The sequence below is a fragment of the Anabas testudineus genome, chromosome 17 (genome assembly GCF_900324465.2).
Source record: "Anabas testudineus chromosome 17, fAnaTes1.2, whole genome shotgun sequence".
NCBI lineage: Eukaryota > Metazoa > Chordata > Actinopteri > Anabantiformes > Anabantidae > Anabas > Anabas testudineus.
Genome location: NC_046626.1, coordinates 16,537,986 through 16,561,230, shown reverse-complemented (window position 1 = coordinate 16,561,230; position 23,245 = coordinate 16,537,986). Strand labels below are relative to the sequence as shown.

The window sequence follows — 23,245 nt, the reverse complement described above, 5'->3', positions numbered from 1 at the left end:
ACATCAAGTCAGACTGCATGCTTTGCTGGCCCTGCTATAAAAAATGACTGGCTTGTCAGAAAAACAGTAACTAGCACTTCAACATTTGACCGTAGAGAGGTTCATGTGATTTGTTTGGTTAAGCTACTGTACCATATTTAATGTAGCGTTTGTTTATTTATTTCATTATACATAGTAAGAAGAACAAGTAGGACAGAGATACTGAAATTCACATCTTTGTATTAGGGAAGTAAATTATTTTAGGTAAGCTTTTTAAATGTCACTGCTCCTGGAGGCACTGCTGTCTTCATTAATCCAGCTCTACAGCACCACTAGTGGTGGAAGCATCCACAGGGCAGCTTCTTTTAGCCTTATTACAGCTATCATTATGTATTGTTTAATTGATTTGATAATCCCCTTCCAGTATGTACGGTAACCATGGCAGAAAACGAGGCAGTGCCACCAGGTCTGCAGCATGACATTCAGCTTTCTGTTCCACCATCTTACAAGTCTCCTGGCATTCATGTCCTCACCTTCCACCTTGTGCTGTGTCACAACAGAGAGAAACATGGAGCATAGGAAATCGGGCTAACTGCCTACTCCCAGCTGTGCCGTTGGCAAAGACTGCAGTCTGATTGGAGCAGCACCAGGAGGAGGATGAGGCTTTAATGCCACCGTAAAGCAGAGTGAGAAACAGCTAGGCAGGCTCCTGGAAGACCCCAGATAAATCGCCATCCTTTCAAAAATAGATAAGGTCAAACGCTCTCCAACTTTGGCTGACCTCATGAGGAGGTTGCTAAATGTGCCTGTACATGAGGTTGTGTACCACCATTAAAACATCCTCCAGAGGCCGGAGTAGCTGCTGTTTTATTGTCTCACTGTGGCAGTCAATTAATCAGCTGAAGCCACTAATTGGTTAGATCATCTGATGCAGGCCGTGATTCAATCTGATGACTGAGAGAAAAGACACGTACCCCATTTGTAATCTGACTGGGGTTCAGTGGAGTTCATACGGAGCTTTGTCTCATACTCTAATTGAGGTGGACCCTCATCACAATGTCAAATTTATGAGTCACCTGACAGGACACAGAATGTGATAAACAACCACAATACAATTAGTGATTTATAGACTATAAAGGCCAAATGGAGATAAACTGTTGAAGTCGCACCATTAATATGTTTTATAGCACGACACCCAGTCTTAGAGAGAGGAGTTAGCACGGATTCAAACCTATGACACGCAGTGCGAAGACATTGCGTGCATCGAGCCAGCCAGGTGAGCTGTAACATGTTATTTTTTTCATAGCGTCACAGATGTTGAGATAAAACGAGGATGAGCTGAGTGACACGCACCTGCCACCAGGAGCTGTTCACGTCGGCAAACATCAGTTCAATGACATCCCCCGCATGAATGCTTAGTGGGGGCCCACTCTGGGGACGGGGGATGCCACTGTAGTCTCTGATCACAACCATCCTGGGCAAACCTAGCAGAGAATTCACAGATATTTTACTCATCTAAACAGTGTTAGAGAGAGGAACATACATCAGCACTATACTTTCTGTAGCGTGGTGGATTCATTAGATCTGCATACAAGGTTAAAATATTGTAACCATGTTGGACAGAGAAACTGGAGCTGTGTCTCACTGTGTATTTATGATATGATAATCACACGGCTCAGGCTTTAGTGTGATGATTAGCATGTGTCCGAATTCTCAATTTACTGCTCAGAGTATCACAGTTGTGTAGAGTTACGGCTTTAATGAGAAATATTCTTCCAGGTGAAGGTGAACATTTGAGCAGAACTCGAATTATTTGAAGCGATTCCTTTTCTCATTAGAACCAAGAGTAAGCTGCACTTCACGCACAACAATTGAACAGTAATACATGTTGACACATTTTCTGCTATTTCTCTTTTCTCTGCTTCTTCCTCTGACATTTTTCTTACTCAGAGCTTGTTTTCACTGAATGACTGAAAGTAAATGGGCATGACGATGACAGTGTTCGAAATCAGAGTAAAAAATAAAAAATAAATAGCAAAAAACTCTTGTATTTGATTTGTAGGGAGAGTTCCACGTCTGCCACAGGTTCAGTAATGCTGGACTGGTAGATTAAAGTAGAACAAATATGAATGAATATAGTTATTATCTAGAGAAAAATGGGCACAGTTTCCTCAAAAACATGTTGGTGATGTTGATGAGTAGCTCAACACCTTCCTGCTGTGATCGACTGGGATCAGACATTTGCTCTGTTCCACCTCTAACACTGAAATCGTAGTTACCTAGTCTGGAGTTCACTCTTACACCAGTGAAGCAACTTTTTTTTCTGTCAGCAGAACAGATAAAATTCTTCATCCTAACGTTATAATGGGACAACAGCAGCAGAATCTCGCAATCTGGACAAACAAGGGCACCTGGGCTATACACTAAAAAAAGCAAGTGAGGAAATATATACAGTATATTCTAGTTTCTAATCAGTCACTAGTCATGTGGCAATTGTTTATATAATCTGCACTAATCATGTGCAAAAGGCAAAGTCCTTCAGTTGAATTGCACTTAAGATTTTGGAGCAGCTAATCTCTACCACATCCATACCTGTGGGCACTGACAGCATCAAAAACATGCAATTTACTATTGCAGGAATTTTGCTTAGACTCCTGAACGGCAACTCCCATCTTTCCTCAACGTGGCAGCCAAGACAAATACAGCCACAAGCATCCAGCTAAGGCTAAGACTGAACACCCCTGCCAACATAAAGGACACAGCCACTTACTCTCCCCCAACTCACACATCTAGCCCCCTCAGACACATCTCCCTTCCAACCATGGTGCCTCTGCAAACCAGCCCGAGGAAACTATTAGCTGCCGCTGACCTCAGATGAATGGAATAACTCACATTCGTGATTTTAATAATAACAATAAGCACAGCAGTCTTTCTCATAAAGCCCCTTATGGAAATTGATTTATCACAAAGGCACAGCTCAGCGGTTGAGGGCGAGACATATAGACTGGAAAAGCTTTTCTGCCAGCATTTCCCCTGCTGTGGTTCTCATAATGATTCCACCCACTTCGATTCATCTTCAGTGCCGTCTATGGTTTAGGACATGGAGTATGGTGAGAAAAAGGCGTTTTCTATGCTTTGGTTAAGGATTGCTTCTGCATTTTATTATTCATTGGTTATTCTTACTCAAATATATTTGTCAAGAGGAAGCTGTTTTGGCTCATTACCTCTCCTGAACTATGTGTGAAAGCAGGAAAAAATTCATGTCAGTGCATTTCTAAGAGTACAGTAGTTTCTTCAGGGTTTTTTGTTTTGTTTGTAAGAAAGAGTTGAATAATATTAGTTATAAAATGTGAGAGCAGTATGATAACATCTTGAAGTTAGCTTTAAACCAACGTCTGCTCCAGGTCTCATTCTGGCATCTGACTAACCGTCTCTGTCTCAACTTGTCTGCGTTTCTGTTTTGCTACTGAACTAAGATGAAAGCAGCCTGTGAGGTACCATGCAAAGCCCTTAGCAGGTTCACTGTCAAGTGGTCAAGGCATACTGACCTGAGTCTGGTGGTGGAGTGATTTCCTGTGGATAGATGGAAAAGCAAGAGAAGAAAGCATGAAAATGATAAACAACAAGATCATTTTTAATCGATGTGCCAGATCAGCCTGACCTGAGGAAGGAGTCCTACTCCTACCACTTAAAAAAAATTAAGTGCTGGATTTTTTATTCTCCATTTCAAATTCATCATCAAAGAGTGTTCACTATTTTTATGCAAGATGCAAATTGCAAAAATACAAATATTTGTATACTTTTAATAACATTTCTGCTGAATGTTTTAATGTATTATTTAAATTCCAAATGTATTTAATCATTTGGTGTTTTTGCCTTATAAACCTGCACTCAAACAGAAAATGAAAGCATGTTTTAAGAAACATGCACATAGTGCTTGGGCTTCTTCCCGAGAGTTCAACTTTTGTCTCATTCGACCTGAGAATCTTTTTCCTCACACTCTCAGACTCTTTTAAATGCTGTTTGGCAAACTCAAAGTGTCTGTCATATGCCATTTACTCAAAGTAGGTCCCATCTAGTCATTCTACCATAAAGGCCTGATTGATGGAGTGCTGCTGAAATAGCTGTCTTTCTGGTATGTTCTCCCATCTCAGCACACGACAGAAGTGCTGTCAGTGTTACGGTTGAGGTTTTGGACACCTCTGTTACAGTGCTGGTCGAAGTAGATATTTTAGAAATAGATATTTTTTTCTTTTCATATCAGTAGACATTTTTAAATATCATGATTTAAATCAAGTTGTACATAAAGGCTCCATCTTTCTTTTAATTCCCTTAGCATTCATAATAAAATTATTACAGGATGCATTCACATGATATATCTGGCAAAAGCAGATATCTAAAATAACCTGGAACTGCAAAAACATTTAACAGTAACAGCGAGTCTACGTTGTGTAACTTAACCTAACAGCGAGTGTGAGGGAGCATTGAGGCGCTCAGCCAATCTGTTCGGCACTCTTGGGCGTACTGACTGCCATTCTGTACGTCTGGATGAGAGGTGGTGTCAGGATCATCGACTGAGCCACTCGAGTTTGTAATGTTTCAGCTTCATAGTACTTTACAGGAAACACATGGTAGGCAAAGGAAAACTAGGGAAGTTGTTCAGTGTCATAATTCAAATGGCAAGTTAATGTGTGATTTTGTCATTCAATTTGACAACGCATACTGAAACTGGCAATTCATTTCCAGGAGAGGTAATTCAGTTGTACATTTCTTCAATTCAAAGTTTAACTAAAAGCTAAATCAGCTGTATTTCATATTGCCATGGGGTTTTGTTCTCTTTACTCAAATAACAATTCATTTTGCAATTGGGAATTCAATGTGCACTTTGAAAATGCACTTTACAACTCAGTATTATAAAGCAATTGATTTAGCTTTTATTTAAACTTTTAATTAAAGAAATGGAGAATTGAATTGCCAGTTGCAGTAGGCATTTTCAAATTGCATATTGAGCTGCCAACTGCAAAAACTGCACTGTCAAACTGCATGCAAAGCTAATAATACAGGAACATTAATTAATTGAACATTAATAACAGTGACAACCATTCCTAAAAACTACAATATGACTAGATGTGATTGGCTGATATCCACTGTCAACTAGTGCTGTTGAAGTGGGGTTGTTGGGTTTTCTATATATTTCTGTTCACAGTAATATTTATAAGGTCTTAAACCTTAAACACTGTAAAGTGCCTTGAGATGCGTCTGTCGTGATTTGATGCTATACAAATAAAATTGAATTTAACTTAATTGAATCGATGTGGGCTAACAAGAATTGACAGTTTCTCATTTTCCTATAATTTAAGTTTATTTTTTTTTATTATTATGGTAAAAGACACACACTTTCTTTTAGGAGTCCTCGAGTCCAAACTGCTTCTGTTTCAAAATGACTAAAGCCACTGGTCTCCTGGGAAGACTCAAAGCTTTAAAAATGGTTTCATACCTTTGCGCTGATCAATGTGTCTCCACAACTTTATTGTGGTGGTCTATAGAGACTTTCTTGGATTAGGTTTTTGTTCTGCTGTGCAGTTTGAACTGTGGGACCTTACACAAACACACACACACACAAGTGTGTGCAGCTTTCTAAATCATGCCCAGTCAATTTAATTTCCCCACAGGTGAACGCCAATAAACTTGGTAATTAAAACAAGTGTCACTGAAAAAAAGCCATTCCACATCATCATTATGGGTTATTTGGTGTAAACAGAGGTGTAAAATCTAAAATCTGTTTAAATTTCAGACTACAACAAATTAAAATGCTAAAAATGAAGGGTTCTGCATGCTTTGTGCAGCAACTATATATAAGTCCTAGTATAAAGAAGGTTTAAAACAACAGTTGACTAAGACAATTTGTCAAAATTATGCTTTCGCTGTTGATGGTAACATTTTTTTCCCACCTATCTCTTTGCTATACTTGCGAGTGCACGTGTGATCTGTGTGAACAGGTGGATGAATATTATCTTTCCTGCTACATGTATGTTATGCTTCACTAATTATGTCCGCTTCGGTGTCTACGTCAAAGCAAAGAAACAGCTCCAGTCTTACCTTGGGCTTCGGCTTGGCAGGATCTGCAGTCAGGTGAGAGACAGACAGAGTGAGGGGAATACAATATGAGTGTGTGGTGGCTTTCTGACATACAACCTCAACTGTCAACCTCGGCTGGCCCTCATCACGCCTCAGAATGCATAAAGACACACAGTGATTCTGCTAAGAAGGGTTGTCAAAGGCAGAAGCTGCCATTAGCTGTCTATGTATTCAGAGACAGCAGTGCCCCCAAACCACAGCACCAGACTGGTGACAAAGAGCTAAAGCTTCACAAGGAGTAAGACACTCCAGCTGCTAAACGACGATGACAGTGAAGCTTTCAATTAAACAGCTACAGCACAAATTTTAAAGTCAATACATCAATACATCACACATAGTTGGCAGAGTTTAGATTTTCCTTGAGAGGGAAATAAAGGTATGTTCTATTGCAAATTTGAGCCTGGGAAGGTCACAGGCATATTCACAGAAGTTTAAATAAATATTCATAACAAAATTCTCAGTCGTTAGAAATAATGTGTACATGACTGCTCGTGGAACGACCAAAGCGTAACCATGTGCTCCTCTAGGGTACATGAATGCGCTCAGTAAATTTCATTTCAATCTGCCTTTTAGATTTTGATATTTTGGGTGGAAAAATGGGAATATTGACCTAGTGGCGGTGCTGGAGTAAAGGTCGCAAAATTTGAGGAAAAATTTGAGGGGCGTGAATTTGTCAAGTGAATCTAGAGAAAATGAAGCCAAACTGGAGAATGAGTTGGTCAGGTCTATCTCACCTGTTCTCCCACAGACTCCCAGTCGACCCAGGCACTCTTTATGAGCCCCCAGACCACACTTTAGACAGAGATAACCCTGGTTAAAGATGCCTCTGGAGACAAAGCAAAGGACATATTTCATGTATAACCTTACGAGGAATACCTTGACATTTTGGATTTTCAAGCTACTGTCATATTTTCAAAATAGGAAAAATGACACACTACAAAACTGATAGTGTCTGCTGGAATCTGACACAGCTATAGTTAAGTTTAAAGGTATGCCAAGAACTAATAAGCTATTTCCTGTTAAGTGAGATGCTAAGTTAAAAAAAACAAAACAACTAGAAACAAAAAAATAAAACTTTCTGTAAAGCAGCAGAGGAAAAGTGAACTGACTGAAGACTGAAATGTAAAATGTCATGCTGTTCCTTTCATATCTTGAATATGAGAAAGGTTTGAAAGTCTATTTTGCTATCAGTGCAGTAACACGTTATGATTTGCCATCCTAGAACTGTATGTTGAGTTCATCGTCGCCCTGTCTCAAAGAAAGATTTGTGATCGAGAGTCTCGCACCGTATCATATTTTGACTTCATCAGTGCAGAATTAACCAAAACAGAAGCTGAATCCTACCTGAGCAAGAATTGACAGAGGTTACATGAAGTGATCTTTTCAAACGTATGCATCTTGAACTGGTGGGAGTTGTGGTTTGCTTTTTCCGGTCGGATATTTGATCTGAAAAGTAGAATATAAAAGTGTGTACACGTATGCAAAATGTAATGGCATTCATTAGTATTAGTCTGCACCAAAGCAGTGGACTGTTTGACCAACACACATGCTGGCATGACTATAAATAATTGAATTCAAGCATGAGCCTCAATAGTGGGAATAATTTTCTTTCAATTTACTCATTTTGATCGTTTATTTAACAGTAAAACTGCAGATTATTCTTTAAATGACTCAAATAAAAGCAATTCTGCCCCCAGCACACATGTATGACTTCATGAAGAGGACTTGAATCAGAAAATCCAATTTTGAGCAGCATGTGTTCAAATGTAAAAAAGGGGGAAACATGCATAGCAGAAATAAGCAGCCCTCCTGGAATGTGAACAAATACAGGCGACATAAAAACGTCTTTTTGTATTGAACACACCATCCAGAAGCCACTTAGACTGAGTGCTCCCATAAGTGAGTCCTTCATCAGGAGCCCACATCCTTTTTACAGGTACAATTTTCACCTGCTGAATGGGCCCCTTCTGGTGTCATTACCCAGTGCACAGAGGCACACGCAGCCACTTTCAGGTGCACACCCCGTATGTGTGGAAAAGACTGGGGTAAAACTAGTTATTTCTTCTTTAAATCTTGGAGGTCTTGGATAAGTGGTCAAGGCAGCGCATGAACTCATATATGGCTAAGCTTTCAGTTCACGTTTAAGGACGAGGATGGCTGGAATTGCATTCCCACACACGGTGAATAATCCAGTACACCATGAGAAGTGAAAATCTATTCAGAAAGGGCAGAGCAGATAGTCTGCATGCATATCAGCGATATTGTTTTCATTCACATCCGTCCCAAACACAAAAGCATTTGTTCAGGCAATCAGAGTGCAATGTCAAAACAACACTGTATTCTCCTGCAACAGCTTAACAAAGGGTGCAGACAGGATATCTGCAAAACCTCCCACTACAAAATAATACAAAAGACATACTGCCGTAAAGCACTGATTTAAGGAACCATTGAGGAAGAGTGATATCTTTGTAGTTTTGCAGCTCTTTGGAACAGTTTGTGTGTGGGTTTGTCTGCTTTGTGTGTGTGTGTGTGTGTGTGTGTGTGTGTGTGTGTGTGTGTGTGTGTGTGTGTGTGTGTGTGTTATCATGGTGTTGTCAGCAGTGTGTGCTTGATTACAGCTAAGACCTGATCAAACAGTGCACATGAAAGAGTCAGCACCTCTTTTGGCCTTGGAACATCACACATGCAAACAAAGACAAATAAACACCACGCATGCGTGCGCACACACACACACACACACACACACGCCCGCACACGTAAACAGTGTGTTTTTCCTATGATACACACATTCTTGCGTGTTGAAAGCAAATAGGTACAACTGTGGTGTTCATGTCTCTGTGTACTTACATGGCCATTTCAAACTGCTCCATCCATTTCTTCTTCAGCTCCCTGGTCTTAAAAAACAGTTCAAAGCCCACGTACCCCTGCTGGTGAGTCACGTAGAACCCATAGCACCACTGTGTAAGTCAGGAAAAGACAGCAATCAAACTTTATGTGTTTTTTTTCTTTGCATTTGAACATTTGCATATTTATACTCACCATAGCTACATGTATGGTATGCTGTATATGGGGTTACATAAATAGGTATACCGTTTTAAATACTGGAGGAGGGCTGTATTTGTAGTGTAGCTGGTTAAAAAAATAAGCAAAAGATATAAAAAATGCAAAGAAAATAAAATACACCTCAAAGCTCTTGTGTAACTGCAGGCTGATTCTGAAGTTTTATAAGAAAGGTAACTAATCCGCCAAGCTGTTATCACATTTCTCCACATCGGAAGTCGAAATTTAAAGTTTTTTAGTATCTATTACAGCTTTAGGTAGAAGAAATATGGGCCCCCGCAAGATTTAATTTGTCCAGCGCATTGGAAAATATTGCTCCCAAACATCACTGATTCCACTGTGATATGCGGAAGGTAAATTTAAAGCTACAGCCAGCAGCTACAGCTCAGCAGAACTTTGCATAAAGGCTGAGAGGGGGGCTGTTAGCAGCCTCACAGTTACAACCAGACTCCACAAAGTTACTGTATATGATCAAGAAAGAATCAGACAACCTGGTGACTTAAAAAAACACAGAGTAAGTTAAGTTAAATATTACTGAGCTTCCGAAGTGCTGCTGGGCTGATTTGTAATTGCATCAGGCTAGGCTTCCCCACCGGTTTGTACTGGGTGCCGTTTGTAGCTTTATAATACAACTTATTAATAAAGTTAGTGTCATGTAAAGTTGTTTTACATGACACAACATATAAAAAAATGCAAAGAAAATAAAATACACTTCAAAGCTCTTGTATACCTGCAGGCTGATTCAGAAGTTTTATAAGAAAGGTAACTAATCCACTAAGCTTTAGACTCATTTCATGACATCATTTCCTCAGACAAAGTGCAATCAATGGGTCTTGGTGCCTAGGTTGCTACCACCACAGATCATAAACCAACCGAAATGTTTTGACTGCTGTGATCATGAAAGCTGCAGCAATGGGAGGTTAACCTAAGTTTTTCCCAAAGAGCACTTAAACTGTGATTACAGGGAGTCAGGGCCTGATCACCTGCCTGAGGGGGAACCAAACACCAGTTTTCAAAGTTGGAAATTCAAGAAAATCACCAAAAACAGCCTAAAGACCTATGGCTACCAGATGTCTTAATAGTGTTACATGTATTACAGAAAAATCAGGGCATAAAGTCACTACATCGCTCTTCAGCAACGCATTGAGGTTTATCGACTATCTGGTGACCACCAAGTAGCTCCACCGCAGCATTTACAGGTTCAATTCCTTGCCCATGGGCATATTTAGGAGCCGTTTCCAATCTATTCCCAAACCTCTCAGCTTTGGCCACCCTAATCTGTTCCAGTTTGTTGTGTCACATCTAATAACGTGAAAAGTGGCCGGGTATGCCTGTCAGTAAGGACCAGCGCTGCACAGTCCCGAGTATTTTAGAGCTCTGCTGAGTATTAAATCATTGATGACTGTGTGGGTGCTCAGTGGCACCACATCCACACTCTGAAGTTTCATTTAGCAGAAAATGATATATATGTTTAAGCAGCCTTGGAGGACTGCACACATTCATCACCTGTTATTAGCATCTCTGGACTGCACTGTGTGTGACTGTGGGTGTGTATTAAGACAGATGTATGTGCACACTATTCTTTATGTGTGTGAATATTTGTCTCTTACTGTGTGCTGTGTGTCTCACCACTGCACATATGCACATATCCCACATGAAGAAAAAAAAAACTCATCATGACTGCACAACAGAGTAAATGAGGATGATAAAAACCACAGAACCACCAGAATCATTCTGGCAAAGTGTCAGTGTCACATTAGCAATCAGCAACAGCGTGAGAAGACACCATCTGCGAGCATACATCAACAAGACTTCAACAAGTGGCCTGCGAACGTTCCCACAAGGCAAATAATAGCAAACTGTACAAACTGGTGGTGACGCAGCTGAGCTTCGAGCTGCGTTTCTAAATCGGAATTTTTCAAGAAGAGAAAACACCAATGGTCAGCACAGCAGAAGATAACACTCAGAACACCACTCTGGACTGCTCACTTGAAGCATTAAATAATAATTCAAGTGGCCAAATCTTCCCCCAAAAAGAAGCTGATTAGAAACATTTTCAATATTGCTGCTTATTTAGATATGAACAGGAAACCAAAATGTGGAGTCGTTGATCAGCTGACCTTTTTACCCTCTTTGTCAGAGGTGGGGTTGTTGGTGATTTTGAAGTAGTTCAGGTCCAGTACGTCCTTCATCTCATAATTGTCTCCACGTCTCTTGCAAATAATGACAGCCACATCAAACAAAAAGATATGTCTGTACAACAAGAAAACAAACTTTTAGAAATGATTATTACCACTAATTATTGTAAATATCATAACTCTGACTTTATACACATACAGTAGCAGTGATTAAATTGTAGTGCTTCATTATAAGCTGCTTTTTTATATTTATTTTATTTATATATTACTGCGATTCAAATTCTTTAGTTGAACGAAGCAGAAGTAGAACAACCTGTCTTGTTTCCTCTTGTCAACACTGGAGATCATGCGCACTTCTCCATCTCCTTTTGGCCGACCGAAGGTTTTTAGAGGCTGATTCTGAAAGATGAAAATGTGTCATCAACCTTTTGATGGAGAGAGTAAGTCAAAGCGCGCTATCCGTGTCTAATTACTAGAACACATTATAATGCATGCTTCTGCATGGTTTTTATCTATGGTTTCTTTCTGTTGCACACAAGTAATTTCAGTAGTAACGGTTATTTTAACCCACATAAAAAAAGTAAAACAAAAAAATCTGCTGGGATTTATAACAAATCCCCAAACTGATGCACATCCCTGGTAAAATGTCATTCAAGTTCTGACACCGTCTCTTGTTGACTCTCGTTATCACCAATGACACTCACTCATCAGTCTTGTTCAGTAAAGATAAGTAGAAGGTCTTTATAACCTGACAGGCTCTCGTGCTCTCTTACTCATAATTCTTCTGCTGCTGTCATGTTTTGTTTTTTTCTAATATGCTTCTGCTTCTATTAAATGACTTCTTCTTTCACTACCTTACTTTCCCCTGGTCTTACTTTCTTATTACCAAACTTTGTAATGGAGTCTCGTGCATTATGTATGAGTTGTATGCCCAACATTTCAGCTCAAATTTGATATACTAAACCTTTATTCTCTGAATTATGTGTTCATGAAATGTGAAATAAATTGGATTTGATATTTTAATTGTTGTATGGTTTAAAACTTATGACAGATACTATCAAAATGTTTTACTGTATGTTTGTTTTAAAGTGGAAAAAAAGCTATGTTTGCCCTTTAATTCACATGTAATAATCTGTAATGAGAATTCATGGGAATTTAGAAGTCACTGTCAGAGCTTTAGACGTCCTCTGCAGAGATGTGAGAACATGGCGAAAGGACAAACAGCTTAGTAACAGTCCATCAGTCCGGCCTTTATCGTATAGTGGTTGGCCTGTTCAGAGTTGGAAAAGAACTCCAAGCACTATGTGGCAAACACAAGGCTCATCACCTGTCTAACAGTAGAATATAAACTGCAATACATTTCAAAGTGACCATATTTAAAGCAGGTGTCTGACGACTGAGTGAAAGCTGATGAAATCCACTCCCAAAACCTGATCACCTACTAAAAGGAAATAAAATGTTTTGTATAACAGCTGCTGACAGCTGTAGAAAAAGCAAAGATTTTTGGTTTACCAGGTTTTCAATAGACCTCTGGTACTGATCGATCTCCCTTAGAGTCTCATTATCTCTCTTCACCTCGTTGACGTACTGAGCCAGGTCCTGTAAAACAGACACACACATTTGGTCTAGATGTAGGGAAATATGTCAGAAAATGTACTTGTAAAGCCTAGATTAAAAAATATAATATAATATATAATATAAAAAAATATTCTCTACTATGAATTTAAAGGAAAAGTGACGACATTTGGGGAAATGCACCTCATCGCTACCACTCTTGTCTCAAGCTGATCAAAATGAGCACGCTGACTCGGGCAACTTAGCATGAACACTGTACATAACCCCCTGTAAAACTGTATTGTTGTGTTTTGTGTGCTACTGTAAGAGAACCATGCACGCCACAGAAATATTAAAAGGATGATTCGAACATTTAGGCTTTTTTTTTTTCCAAGTTCAAGTTTCAAATATTTTTGTTGCCAAGTGCTCAAATCAGCCGCCTATGAAGCTCAGGCTCCATTGAGGACTGGAAAAGTGAAGAGGGCATTCAGCACTCACTAATGTGATGGAAAAGTTTGTATCATTTCACTCTCATTTGTAACAGTGAGTCATGAATGATTTATGACTTTTTTTCCCCATCTGATAAAATTGATAGTTCAGTGGCAGAGACTGTTTGGAACGAACACTAAATCTGTTATTGGTAACAAGCTGAAATCACAATGATTACGGACCATTCACTATAAGCACTGCACTTACTTTCATGGCATCGAGAGCGATCTTCAAGTTGCTCTTGTCAGCAGCATCATGAGTGTGTTTGACTAGCTCCTGTTGGAAGAGGAAAGTGGGAAAAAAAGATGGAGTATACTCCCTTTGGACTATAAACAGATTGCTCTCATTCACACGTGCGCGCGCACACACAGAAACTGAACAAACTCCTTTAGCATGAGTAGCTGGATTATTGATTTCATAATGAAGATGACTTTAAAGTAAATTATGTGAAAGGCAGCTTCACCATGTTGGTTTCATAACAAAAAAGCCTTTTAGAGACTCAGAAGGCAGCTCATTTTCTTCGCTTTCTCTGATTTGACACAGTACAAAGGATTTTTCAGGCAAAAAATGACAAATAAGCCTCAGTTAATACCATACAAATGATATTTTAATACCCAAAAATAAAGCTAAATACACAAAGACTGACAGTGTTTATTCTCCTTTGATGCGTTTCATTTTATGAAACTACTGAATATCACTGTAGTAACACGTCCTCCTTTATACTACTCCATTACATTTACAATATGATACCGTATTACGTTACCACATTTAACCTGCATAACATGGTCATTAAGCAAAATATATTGCAGCATTTCTGACTCAGTGACTCAACTTTATAGCAGATAAGCTGAATTGACATTAGACAAAGATGATTTCTCCTTCTCCTGAATATATAAAACAATAAAAAAAACTGTGTGTAAATTCACATTCTTAGGAGATGATGTGACCACAGTATTCTGCCAACACACACACACACAATTGATTAATCCACACATGGAAGTTACTGTTGGGAGTGTAACCTGCAATTGAGAACCAATCTGCAGATTAAATCGGTCTCCTGTGGACGACTAACCTTCAGCCAGTTTCATATGGTCCACAGTGAGATGTTTCCACAGCCAATACAATGACACATAATAACATCGAACTGTCTGAATGATTTTTTGGGTTTGTTTTTTTTTTCTTTTTTGAGTTTAAGTTAAATGTTTTCTAATTCTAGAGAGATGCTGCAAATTAATAGCACATGCTGCCAATAACACCTGTTAAATAGCATCATTCAAAGTGCTGCGTGGTAGTAGAAAATGATGTCATCAAGGCTTGATAATAATTACAGCAAAATGCACATCACGTGTGTTCAATAACACAGGTGGATAAGATGCATTTATGTTTATCCTTCATAATGCACCAACGTTACAAACATAGCCTTACAAATGATAGAAGGTGGATGCTACAGTGCTGATGTAGCCACTCACTTTATTCCCATTTTACCAGTTCATCTTCCCTTTCTTCCCTTTTTTCTCCCTTCTCAAAGTCTCACCTGAGGGGGTTGCTGAAAACACTGGGGATCGTCACCTTCTACCAAGGAAGCCTTTACCCTCCACAACAATTTAAAAGAGCTCTCTAGTCATTGTTCTCATCCGCCCTGCCAGCTATAGTCTGACCTCTGATTCATCCCAACCAGAGGAGACTGTGTCACACAGTTATCAGGAGGAGATGAATTTAGAATTTTGAAAAGCTGCATTTCTGGTTTCTACAGGTGAACATGTCTAAGAACTGTAACCAAATCATCCTAAAAATCATATTTTACATTGTGATTTTATTTATTTTTTTACACAGGTGACAAACACAGCTGCAAAAAAATATTTTCACCTTTAATCTTTTTTGAGGGGAAATCCTGGAAAATTCTCTAAGACGATGTCTCCAATTATTTACTGCACACATGTTATGACAAAACTAAATGCATTACCTGAATGACCTGTCAAAATACATGTTTTATATGTAGTGTTTGCAGTGTTTAGGCACTTTGAGGCAGCCAAGTATGTGGAGAATGTCGCCCTCAAGTGGACACAACTATGAAAAAAAGATCCCATAAGTTAAACCAGAAAATAATAATATAACTGCACTGATTATAGAAAAGAAGTGATAAAAATAAGTTTAAACTGTACTTTAAACATGGATTATCTGGCTAATTTTGATGTATATCCCTGAATGAGCTTGTGTGAGTAAGACACCTAAATATTCATTTGAAATTAAAACATAATGAACACATATTGCCAAAAGTTGCTCACTATTTCAGAAAACAAACATAGATTAAGGTACGAAGTCTGTGACATGCGTGAATTACAGAATCATGTCCGTCTTACCTGAAGAAGAAGATGGTACTTGAGGACTCTCTGCATCGGTACAACCAACAAGTCCCTGAGTGTAAACTTCCCATTGTTGGCTCTTTTAGAACACTCCTGTAATAAATGCAACCACATACATGTTGTTACTGAAACAAGTGCCAAACAAGGGAGAAAACAATGCACAGAGCATGTTGAAGCATGCATTATTAATAATGCATCAATCAGTAATGATAGATTTTGGTTGTTCACACTTGTTATCTTCTGCATGTCTTCTACCACTGTACACTAATAATAGCAGTAATGACCAAACTATACAAATAATACCATAAGAAAATAAAAAAATCTATGTGTGTTGTACAAAATACACACTAAGGAAGAACTAGATCTGTGTGTGTGAGGGGTTGTGCATGTGTGTGCTCGACAGGGCAGCTTCTTCATGTGTCTAACCTCCAGCTTCAAGCGGACATCCTCCTTCTCTTTGCAAATGAGATCTAAAACAGCAATGGCGATCTCTACCTGACTGCAGTATATCCCATAAATAAGCAATCTACAATTCAGAGAAAAGGAAGTGAGGCAAGAAAAAGAGAATTGGATGCAAAAAAAAAAAGTAAAGTGATACAATGCATACATGAAATAGGAGAAAGGATCTTTGTGTAAATGACATCATGAATCAGTCATGCTGCACATAATGTAGCATGTAGCAAGACAGCCATCTATGCTTGGACTAATGGAACATACTTCTTAAACTATAAGAAGACATGCTCTGAGAAAGCAGCTGTAATTCTCCATCTATCACTTCTCTCTGTTGTGCCTTTGGTTTCACCTGAAATTTCATGCAGCCATGATCGACATGTTAAAAACACGCTGCCTTGCAGCTTGCTGTGTATAAGGCTGCATAGCCACACAGTGGCCATGCTGACCTGACCACAACATGAAAAACCAACAAGTGGTGTAAATGTTGTAGTTAAACCGAGCCGTTGATGCGAGGTGAATCGGTGATGCGACATTTTCATTTTGCAAAAAGCTGATACTAAGATACAACTGTAAAAGGACTGAACGGAAGAAAGCAATTTAAGAAGACATTATGATGATACCTATCTTTGTAGCTGATGAAGATCTGATAGAGATTTAAGGCATTTTTGTTCAAGATGGAGTCTTGAACATCCACCATCAGGCTTTTGTGAACTTTAACCAAGTCCTGCATAAGAGAAGGAAGCCATCAGCATTTAGTATTCAGTATTATTATTTTTTATGTCGTGAAAAACAACGGATGAAACTTACTGGAATATTGACAAAAACTTTGTCTATTTCTGCTGCAGAGAAGAACTTCTTCAGAGGATTCAGGAAATACTGGAGAGAAACATTCAAAAACCGACATGAGACCTCTCTGCTTCTTTTATCAAATTTGTTCACCGACTATTTGAGTGGAAACAACATGAAAGGTCATAGCTAATGATATATGACATAGCTGCAGCAGCCGTGGCGCACTCATACTGAAACCAGCAACAGATATAAAAGATAAAGGATGTCAGATAAATGATAGTGAAGCACATTGGCACAAAAACCTTGGAACTGAAAATCAGGAATTTCCCCTCAAATTCCCCATAAATGCTAAATCTTGTGCTGGATGTGCTGCGTAAAAAGTGCTTTTAAAATGAATGTATGTGAAAGTCACTTAAAAAGAGCAGACAGGTCGATCTGTCAACCTGAACAGGAGCAGCAGTGTTATTAGTAGTAGTCACTTAAGGATGCTGTATGTGGCAAACACGTTTGACGTGAATTTGAAGAGTTGTTACCGAATTCCTACATTACAATTTACAGAGGTATAAAAGATTTCTAAACTAAATCAGTAGGAGTACCATGTCAAAGTGCTAAATATATGCTTTAAAGTACAAAAGTACAAGTCCTGCATTAAGATAACAGTGTATTTTAAACAGTAATGACTTTGATGGTTTTGATGACATAATGTAGTCGTAGTGGTGAAAACTATCTTTAAAAAAAAAAAAAAAAAACTAAAATGTAATTGAAAAACAAGAAGAAATGATTCAAACAAAAGCCTCTGTTACCTAGAGAAAAAAACAGCAGCTGATTTTAACCTCTTTATATACTGACCCGTTGTCCATCCACAATAATACCATAGTAGTACTGTGTAATTTATTAGTTAAAATATTGATCTGCAAACGTACCCTAAATAAATATAATGGAGTAAACGATACATAACATAGAAATATTCTAGTACAAGGATTCCAAAAGTGTACTGGAGTATAGGACTTGAGTTATTTACAATAAGTTAGGTCAAATTAAAGGTGAAAACATTTTGACAGGAAGAAATCCATCATTAGTCAAGTAACACAACATGTGCAGTTGTTAAAGATGGTTTAGTACCTTCTCGATGGACTCCAGGGTCTCTGTGTATTTTTCCTCCGTCTGTTTGATCTCTGTAAGGCAGCAGCTCCGGACGTCAACCTCTGCCTGCTTCTAGAAAGACATCCATCTCAGAAATTGTTGCAAATAAATATTTCTACCTGATGGAGCAACTGTACGGAAGTAGATATCTATAGTTAAATAATATCATTTTTTGTTGGTCGTTTATTTAAACAAACAAATTTGGAAAATATTGTTAAGTAGCCATTATCTAACACCAATAATTACTAGTTCATTGTTTTATAGAAACAATAGTATGATCAAATATATAACATTTAATACTTAAGGTCACCCAGCTTTAGGTCAAATACTCAAAAGTAGCTTATTTGCTATTTATATTAAAAACACAGTATAATACTATAGTGTACACATTATCTCATCCTGTATTATTGTATGTGTATTTCTACATTTTGCTGTTTAAGTAAAGAGCATCAGAACTTAACGATGAAACAGGTGAGAAAATCAAGAGTGGAAATTATAATTAGGATATTGTGGGCTATTAGTTCAAAATCATCTACTGTATGAAGCTCAAATACTCAATGTGCTGGGGTGCCAAAAATGTATTAAAATGTCTGTGCACAAAAGCCGTGCACGTGTGTGCGCTTGTGTGAGCATGACTCATTGCAGTACCAATGGGGGTTGCTGCTCAGTCCTCATAAGATCTTCATAGATCTCTCCACCTGCGTAGTCTTCTTCCAGTCCATAGACTGCAGCGTACAAATCATCGTCGTCCACAGGGGCATTCTCACTATCGCACACATCAACACACACACACACACACACACACACACACACACACACACACACACACACACACACACACACACACACACAGTAAGACTTATTAAATGTGGCATTAACAAACAAACATATAAGATCCATACTGTTATCTATTGGTGAAGTATTTTATTTCTTTAGTAGAGTAATTCAATAAAGGAGAAAAAACAAGACTTTCACACTTACTAATTTATCATTAATTTCTACTCATTGCAAGAATTAAGTACTTTTGAAAGTCCTAATGTACAATTCAAAGTGAGCATGCCCTGAAACTGTGACGTGACCAGCCCGATTTCTCTTTAGCAATCAATCAAACTTTCAACAGCTCCCATTCACAACCCTGATGTAGGTGGTATGCAAGCAATCGGCAAAAACACACTGAATTACTCATTCATTTCCTCTGACAGTAACCGAGAAATTTACCAAACATGTGGGTGTCCAAGCCCCTGGAGAGCATGGATGATAAGCAGAGCTGAACAAAATAATAATGTTCTATCAATACCAGTAACAGACCTGCATAGAGGAGCCTCATACATACTCTATCAAGTCTTCAAGATTATTGTAAACGTCTTCGTCTTTCACGCTCTCCTCTGTTGGAAATGGCCTGAAAATGACAGCAAAGCAGTGTGAAGTTAAACATTTAACAAAAACATCACTACGGAGAAACTGATGGTTGACAAAAGGCAGGAAAACTGTTAATATATGTGATATGTTCAAACAACTTAGGATGGCTTTGCATGAAAGACGAGGACACAATGAGTGAAAAAAGGAATTGGCATGTGGACAGAGATTTGTAGCTTCCCCATTATGTTCAGTACGTGCCAAGAAGGTATGATGTATTTGCTTATTTAAAGTATACTTTTAAAAGTAGATTTACAATTCTAAAATTATAAATCTTTCAAAATAACACTTGATGCAGACAAAATATTTTAAACCTCAGAGTAGCAGGCCTGGATGTGTTTATATATTATATGAACTAATATATCTTATTTACTGCATGTCATTTCCTTACTACATTCTACTCGTTAAGGTGGAAATTTGTGAGATGTGGCTAGAGTTTCAGTAAAAGGAGGTGGCAACGGTGAAGTGGAGGTGCAAAAAAAACAAAACCACTCATTCATAGACAATTATAAATTGTCTACCAATTCCAAGTCCATTTGTTTTTAGTGACTTACTTGAATCCTGCTTGTTGTGCAATGTGTGTGAGAGAGAGCTTCGATAGAGTGTCCATGACCTGGTGAAATGAAGGTGAAATGTCAAAAAAAGATGGAAGGGGAGACAAATTAGACACCTTCAGAAAAACGCACAACTTTTAACTGGCGTCTTTATTTTTATTAGTTTCAACACTGTACATTACTGAAGACATTAAGATTATGGCTAAACAAATATGGAATCATGTAGTCAACAATAATGTGGTAAATAATAAAATATAATAGTAAAATAATGTGTTTTATATTTTAGCATATTATTGTTTTTTACTTGGATGCTTTCAATTCACAGAATGCCTTGTCAAGAGCCAATTTGTGACATTTCTTGCCTTTTTAATGTGCTTTAGACCATTGGTTGTCTTGTGCAGATGAAGGGTGGGTAGAAAGTCAATAATCCTATAAGTTCTACTACAATAACTGTACAAATCCATAGTATGGCAAGAAACACTCGGTTAATGGCTACTGCAAAACGCCATCCTATCTTTTTTGCAGTTAGTGGAACCATCATTTGTTTTCCGACAATGACCCCAAACACACCTCTAAGTTGAATCAAATATTGCAAGAGAGGATGAACATTGAATGCATTCAAACCCTTTTCTTACATTTTATTGTGTTGTTAATTTATTAAATCTCCTAAAAGTAGAAGCCTCATTAACAGTAAAATGGAAAAAAGTCTGGAACCAGCAGAACTTGGCCAAACTAACAGAGCTTTAGAAGACCTCGGCAGTAATACACCACCAATGAGGCAGTTAGATGGAAGCCAAAGCCACAGCCCATCTGCTGAACAGCAATTGAAAGGACTCGGAGCATGAGGACAACGGTTCTCTGGGCAGTGCTCAAAGGACTGTGTGTGGCAAACACAAGGCACTGCTCATCATCTGGCTAATATCATCCCCACAGCGAAGTACAACGGCGGTAGCATCATGCTATGTGTGAGGACAGGTCTCAGACTGTCATTAAGAGCCTCAGCCAAAGCTCAGACTTATATTCTTTACCCATCTGTTCCCTCTTCGCTTTCCACTTCCACACCAGTCGAGACAAATAGCCACTCACCGCGGCCCTGGGCCTGCTGGATGTTTCTTCTATTAAAGGAAGTATCTCCTCTGCAGTGTTTTGTTCTGATTTGATGCTATATTAATCAAACTGAACTGAAAACTATATTTACCGCCTAGTAGCATTACCACCTTAAACACCAACATGTGTTGGTATTAGCCTTCAATTAGTTACCACATCAGGAAAACCTCAGTAACTTTAGTTAGTACTTATCTCATAGGCATTTAGCAAGGCCTCAACATGTACAGCATAAATGATAAATTGGGGTTAGTTTCACGGTATAAAGACAGCAACGGTAAAGAGATGACAGAAAATGGAGACGATGGACAACATACGTTGCAGTTCATGGTCTGTATGTCTCCTCTTAAAGAAATATTAATTGAATTAGATGTAGACAGCAGCTGTAGACGCAGTGATGGTTAATGTGTGTGCAACAAGAAAGTAACTTGAGAATTTGACTTTCAGACCAAAATAACATCAGTGTTTTTATTTATATAGCTTAAATACTGTATATACACACACACACACACACACACACACACACACACACACACACACACACAAACGTATTCATCTACCACTGCTTTTAACTGCTTTGTAGCTATGTATGGTCACATAATTAAATTAAATTTGTTTTACCATTTTTATCCCCACATTTTAAATAAATTACACCGCAGGCATTGTTCAATGATTGGTTATTTAATTATGCCCATGAATAAAAATAAAATAACCGACAACAATGAGAGAAAGTAACAAACGAAATGAAAGACTCTGAGAACGGTCTGCAGGAAATGGTCATGCTACCTCAAATTCTAACACCTCTGCCTCAGACAGAGTGTCGGAGTTTCTGTGGTGGCGGGGGTGTTTGGATGTGAAATAGAAAAAGAAAAGTGGGAGATCTTTGAAGAGCAGACCTGCAGACCTACAACTACAACAAACGTATATATTAGGCTTCTTTTCTGCAAATAGCCTATAAATTTAAACATACCAATAGAACGTCACTGCATACAGATAAATAGTTTATACATTATTGGAAGGTTGATGTCCGTTACATTACACATGATTTTTTTTTGTAGTAACACATTTGTTACATATTAAAACTGGGTTCAGGAAAACACGCCTGCACCAGGGTGTTCACCTAACCTATCAACTTAAAATAACTCTATACTTCAGATTGGCAGAGAACACACATTTATCTGCTACTTAATGCTTTGACTCTATAAAAGTCTCTTGTAAGACTGCAAAGTACTTTGCTCTCAGGTTTTGGATTTGCAGGCATGGTATAGAAAAAGAAAATAGTTGATGAGGTTAGATATAGCAGCTTGTCTGCAGTTTATCTTCTCTTCCTGTGTGATGAGTGCTGTGGCTTTGGCTGAACACAGGTGTGCTTGTGACATGAAACAGTCCTGTGTGTCGTATGAGAGACCAACTTTAAAGCTGCAAAAGGCCACAGCATCTTCTTGACAAGCTATTTACAGCAGTCAACATGATGTGTGAGATGATTTCACTTATTTGCAATGTGGCATTGTGTTTTTCAATTATTCCATGACTTAACACCTAAAGCAAATTCCCAGAAAGCAATTATTGGCATTGCTGTAAATTGCTTTGTAAACTTTGTATAAGAATAATAGTTGAAGCTACTGTGAAATTTACAGTTTCCATGTGCAGTGCTGAAGGAGACTAATGATAACTATACAACTATATAAAAAGGTAGAATATCAACATCATATCAAGGAAGACCTGTGTAAATGCACTAGGAAAATCTAACATTTGTTCACTTTATATACTGCAAGTGTAAATCCTATTAGCTCATCTTAAAAACAAGTTGTTCTTTCACATGACTGAAGATCTGATGCTTAGTTTAAGCCACATTTGAGTTAAGAAGCAAACTCCAACCACTGTGGTTAGTGTGGCCTATTTACAAAGTGTATCATAAATACCCAGGGTACTGTGAAACAAAAACAGCAAAAAGAAGGAAAAGGGTAACGCAGAGTCATACATCAAATGTTCATGTTTGCCATGCTGCAGAAGTTAAAGCCTGTAAAATCTTATTCTAACACCAAACACACACCAAAGGGTCATG

The 23,245-nt window shown here is 38.3% G+C and overlaps 1 protein-coding gene across 2 annotated transcripts in view; it reads right to left on the bottom strand.

Moving 5' to 3' along the window:
* The window catches only part of LOC113171721 (guanine nucleotide exchange factor VAV3-like), a 42,071-nt gene that overhangs the window by 13,063 nt on the left and 5,763 nt on the right, over positions 1-23,245 (bottom strand). The window contains exons 3-20 of one of the 2 annotated variants that reach the window (XM_026374315.1): positions 20,077-20,135; positions 19,440-19,505; positions 18,755-18,872; positions 18,086-18,178; positions 16,982-17,050; positions 16,795-16,898; positions 16,148-16,247; positions 15,719-15,814; positions 13,566-13,634; positions 12,828-12,914; positions 11,629-11,714; positions 11,298-11,430; positions 8,965-9,074; positions 7,462-7,563; positions 6,852-6,943; positions 6,079-6,101; positions 3,528-3,552; positions 1,333-1,463 (exon numbers count right to left, since the gene is read on the bottom strand). In XM_026374315.1, the coding sequence (XP_026230100.1) occupies positions 1,333-1,463; positions 3,528-3,552; positions 6,079-6,101; positions 6,852-6,943; positions 7,462-7,563; positions 8,965-9,074; positions 11,298-11,430; positions 11,629-11,714; positions 12,828-12,914; positions 13,566-13,634; positions 15,719-15,814; positions 16,148-16,247; positions 16,795-16,898; positions 16,982-17,050; positions 18,086-18,178; positions 18,755-18,872; positions 19,440-19,505; positions 20,077-20,135 (1,563 nt within the window). The remainder of the gene's footprint in view (positions 1-1,332; positions 1,464-3,527; positions 3,553-6,078; positions 6,102-6,851; positions 6,944-7,461; positions 7,564-8,964; positions 9,075-11,297; positions 11,431-11,628; positions 11,715-12,827; positions 12,915-13,565; positions 13,635-15,718; positions 15,815-16,147; positions 16,248-16,794; positions 16,899-16,981; positions 17,051-18,085; positions 18,179-18,754; positions 18,873-19,439; positions 19,506-20,076; positions 20,136-23,245) is intronic. The other variant, XM_026374316.1, reaches the window with a different exon arrangement.